This window comes from Micromesistius poutassou (assembly GCF_964030765.1).
Source record: "Micromesistius poutassou genome assembly, contig: SCAFFOLD_686, whole genome shotgun sequence".
In the NCBI taxonomy this organism is placed as follows: Eukaryota; Metazoa; Chordata; class Actinopteri; order Gadiformes; family Gadidae; genus Micromesistius; species Micromesistius poutassou.
In genome coordinates, this window is record NW_028177249.1 from 418 (window position 1) to 4477 (window position 4060).

Sequence of the window (4060 nt, forward strand, 5' to 3'; positions counted from 1 at the left end):
ATGCTGCGGTCGTGGTGCAGGTTACATAACTGGTAAGAGTAGTCAAGAGAATAGGCCAGCCACATTTAAATTAAACCCGTTCATTGGTATATACCTTGTGTTATGCAGAATGTCGCTCATAAACACTAAATGACCATTCAGGAGTGAAGGGTGCTGCCAAGTACTTTAAAGAAGCAGGCTTCGTTCAGGTTTGTGGATGACGTACTACTAATAACTAATATGAGACTGGTCTGGTACAATAGTGAAGCAGGTCCCCTAACGACGTTTTACGACTTTTGCAATCGAAAGACGACCAACACTGATTGGTTATAACCGGGGTAGCTGAGCATTCTCCTCAGCCATTGGCTCTCACACTGCCGGAAACAGGTCGTTAACAATCTCGTCCAGAGAAAGCTAGGCTATGAATTGTCAAATTGTTGCTGTAATCTGATGATACATATATCGGGCTGTCGTTCATTTGAGTAATTAAAAAATGGCGGAACGGTTGTGATAATCTAGAGGAGCATCTCGAGAAGTTTGTGGAGAATATTCGCCAACTCGGGATCATCGTGAGCGACTTCCAGCCCAGCAGCCAGACAGGACTGAATCAGAAACTGTAAGTCACGTTATGCACACTGCAATGGTGTATTTCTCTTTAATATAAAGCATGATTAAGGTTGTTGTTTTTTACACAAGCTCTGTAATTCGACGTTTTACGTTTCAGAAACTTCATGATATCTGGACTACAAGATATCGAGAAGTGTCGACAGCAGCTCCATGAGATCAACGTTCCTCTGGAGGCGTTTGAGTGCGTTTCTCTTCATCGATCTCATGTTCACCATGCATGCATTTGATATAACCCTTGAATATACTGCATTTATCAAGTATGGTCTTTTTGTGTGTGTGTGTGTGTGTGTGTGTGTGTGTGTGTGTGTGTGTGTACCTGACCTAACACCTTCTTTTGAATTATCTTGAACATCAATATTCATACAATTTTGTTTTATATACAGCAGTACATGGGTGCACTATTTCGATCTATCAAGAATTATCAATCATCAAATGATCACGTGTTGTAGCCTAGGTCCTTTTTAAGTAACATTTCAAACCAGGGCAGCCTTAACCAGCCTGGCCGCTTGCTCCCTCAGATACATCGACCAAGGACGGAACCCACAACTCTACACCAAGGAGTGTCTGGAAAGAGCCTTAGCCAAAAACGAACAAGTGAAAGGGAAAATTGATACTATGACGGTAAGAAAAGACAACTGGTCTACCTCCCTGTGTCTCTGCTTTAAAGCCCCCCTTTGTCAACAATGTACACCTCATAGGGTGGTCACTCTCTTTCTATAACTGATTATTTGAATTTCAGTCCATCATTGCTATTTGGTAATGTAGCACAGTGTGATCAACTGATTAATAAATCAATCAATAGTTAATGAATGGTAGAGAGTTACTCATCTTGCTCAATGATACTGATGTCTGTAGAATGCAGACGTTGGTGGCTGAAGCCACGACCTCCCAGAGCAGTAGACCTTCTAGTTCTTTTCCACTAGAGTGCACACACCTGCGCTGAACAACCCCCAACACTGCTAATTCTCGCTCATCCACACATTCTAGTTTTCATGTTTTATTATTATAATATTTAACAAGCATATGAGACAAATCAAGCTATATGAAGGCTAGAGTACTAATACATGACCACATAAATAACTGGGTTGTGTTTGTAAATGAGGCTCTGTCTCTGCAATCTCTGCAGAGTTTGTAAATGAAGGGCATCGTTAATGTTTTAACCTATTCACTGCCATCTGAATGATGAAGTGTATTAAAAGCTTTCCGTTCCACATTTCTTTAACGTGTCTCACTTTAAAAAAAACATTCATAATGGGAGAAGGAAACGACCACAGTCACATAACACAACTGATAACTCATTCCTGATCACGAAAAGGTTCATTCAAATGTATCACAGACATCAGGAGAATCACCTTACACATTTAACATTGCGCTGGTCAAAATGTTATTAAGAACCAAGCCAGTAACCTATCTCTGGGTAACGGTAGTCTGTATGTTTATGTGTACATGTATATATAATATATTGTACATTCATAATAAATATAAAAAAAGAAAACATTTTCTCTTTGAATTTGCAGAAATTCAAGAGCCTTCTCATTTCTGAGCTGGGCAAGGTGTTTCCAGAGGAGATGGCCCAGTACAAGGCCATACACGGGGAAGACCATCACTCCTAGTGCGTTCCCTACCGCAAGCTCACGTTGCACCTCCCCGGACACGGGAGTCAGACTAGACCTCACCGTCTCCAGCAGCTTCTGAATACAAGCGGGCTACAATGACCACCAACGACATACCCCATCTTAACTTCATCAAGAGCGCTGTTCGGCATACCGCCGTGTACTGCAGTGGCTCATGAGCATGGTGCTGACACGCCACTGCTGTTTGTTTTCCACGATGTTCCGCCTCACTAAAGGGCCTATTTTTTTTTTTTTTTTTTTTTACAAAGCTGAGGTCAAGATTGCCTCAACGTGGGCTTCTGTCTTTCTAAAGCCAGGCTGCATATTCAGGGTTGTTGATGGACAAATGTAACGAGTGCATTGAGGCTGAGGCTGCGTGGGTGGCGTCGGTGCGATTGTATTATTGTTATTAATGTGACATTGTTATTTATTTTGCTGGACTGTAATTGTGGTGTTGCCACATCGGTTGCTCACCGATGTTGGGAGACAAGAAAGAGACATTTTGATGTTTTTACAGAGGACCGGTGCAGGAGGGGGAAATGTACACAAAAGTAAATGAATTTGGATATGTATTTTGCGATTCTGCATCGGGAAAGTCAACCGACACAGGTTGTAAATACGTTTTTACTCCTTTTCCTCCCGCTGTTTTTGTAAGGATTTGTAAGCATTGTGCACCACAGTGAATTTGTACTGCGATTGATACCGTTTGGAAACCTGCAAGCTCCTGTGTTTTGATTTTTATGCTTGATACGTCAGGGCTTAGTTTATTCTTTCTTTGTATTGCCATTTTTGTTAATAAATAAGCCACTTAATCGACAACAATTGTTTGTTAGAAATCCATTTAGTTCCAACCATATATCAAATTACATCACATATTGATTTGTACCAGAGGGATTTTTCTCCTTGCATGGTGTTGACAGAGTGTGGTCCTTTTTTAATAGAGCTGTATAATTCATCACAACATTAAGCTCATCGGGTTCACACCACAGAGATCGGGTTTCTGGTTATTCACAAGTGTTGGTGGGACCAATACAGTTGGTTCCATACTGCTTTCATGACATTCATCCTGAGTAATTAGAATTGCTCAGCCTATGTACCCTGAGCAACCAAGCCAACACACAGTGTAACCCCACACTGCGCGTGTCCTCACTTTGTGGCTACGGACGCCAGGACCCCACGCCTCAGTCTCACCGTCCGGGTGTCACCCCTCTGCTGCTGGAGACAGATCCCTGGGGTGGGAAACAAGTTATTGGTTATTATTGTTTTATTATTGGTTGGTAAGGTGTGTAGTGTACTATAGGCTGTTTAAACCCCCCCCCCCCGAGAAGGGCTTTAATATTCCTCTCACCGTGTCTCTGCAACACAGACGGTTATTCAGATGGCTCTTGGTGCCATCCTCTTTGACCTGAGGGAGAAGGGGGAGGACGCCCCCCCCACGCCCCCCCCCCTCCCCCAAACAGTAGTGGTCTTTGAACAGACACAGGTTGGGGGAGGGGTAATCGGAGCAGGTCTAGAATTTCTCAGCCAAGCGGCATCAACTGTCTCTCTCTGGTCTCACCAATGTGATTTAGTTTGACTTGATTGATGACTCCTTACCTCCTGGTTTGGTATGCCTGGTCCTAAAGAGTGAGCCTTCTATCCTTCTATCTGAATAGTAGTGCTTCCCAGTGGTTTGGTACATTTGGATACGCTCTCTTAGTTGATCATAATCAGTTGAGCCAATTATTCTGTTCTAAAGCTTTTTCTTCAAAGCACACAATACTCCTAGTGTATCTGACGGTGTCGATACCAATATAGATGTTCAATATATACTGTATATTGTTTTTTACATATTGTTTTTT

General features: G+C 42.4%; 1 protein-coding gene across 1 annotated transcript; it reads left to right on the forward strand.

Annotated features, from left to right (window-relative positions):
- Positions 1-472: 472 nt before the first annotated feature.
- Positions 473-2932, forward strand: LOC311376632 (mediator of RNA polymerase II transcription subunit 10-like; the record flags this gene model as incomplete). Its single annotated transcript, XM_084491148.1, is given in 5 exon segments — positions 473-487; positions 489-595; positions 704-787; positions 1125-1227; positions 2124-2932. Coding segments are annotated over 5 exon segments (405 nt in total). The 3' UTR covers positions 2220-2932.
- Positions 2933-4060: the final 1128 nt, after the last annotated feature.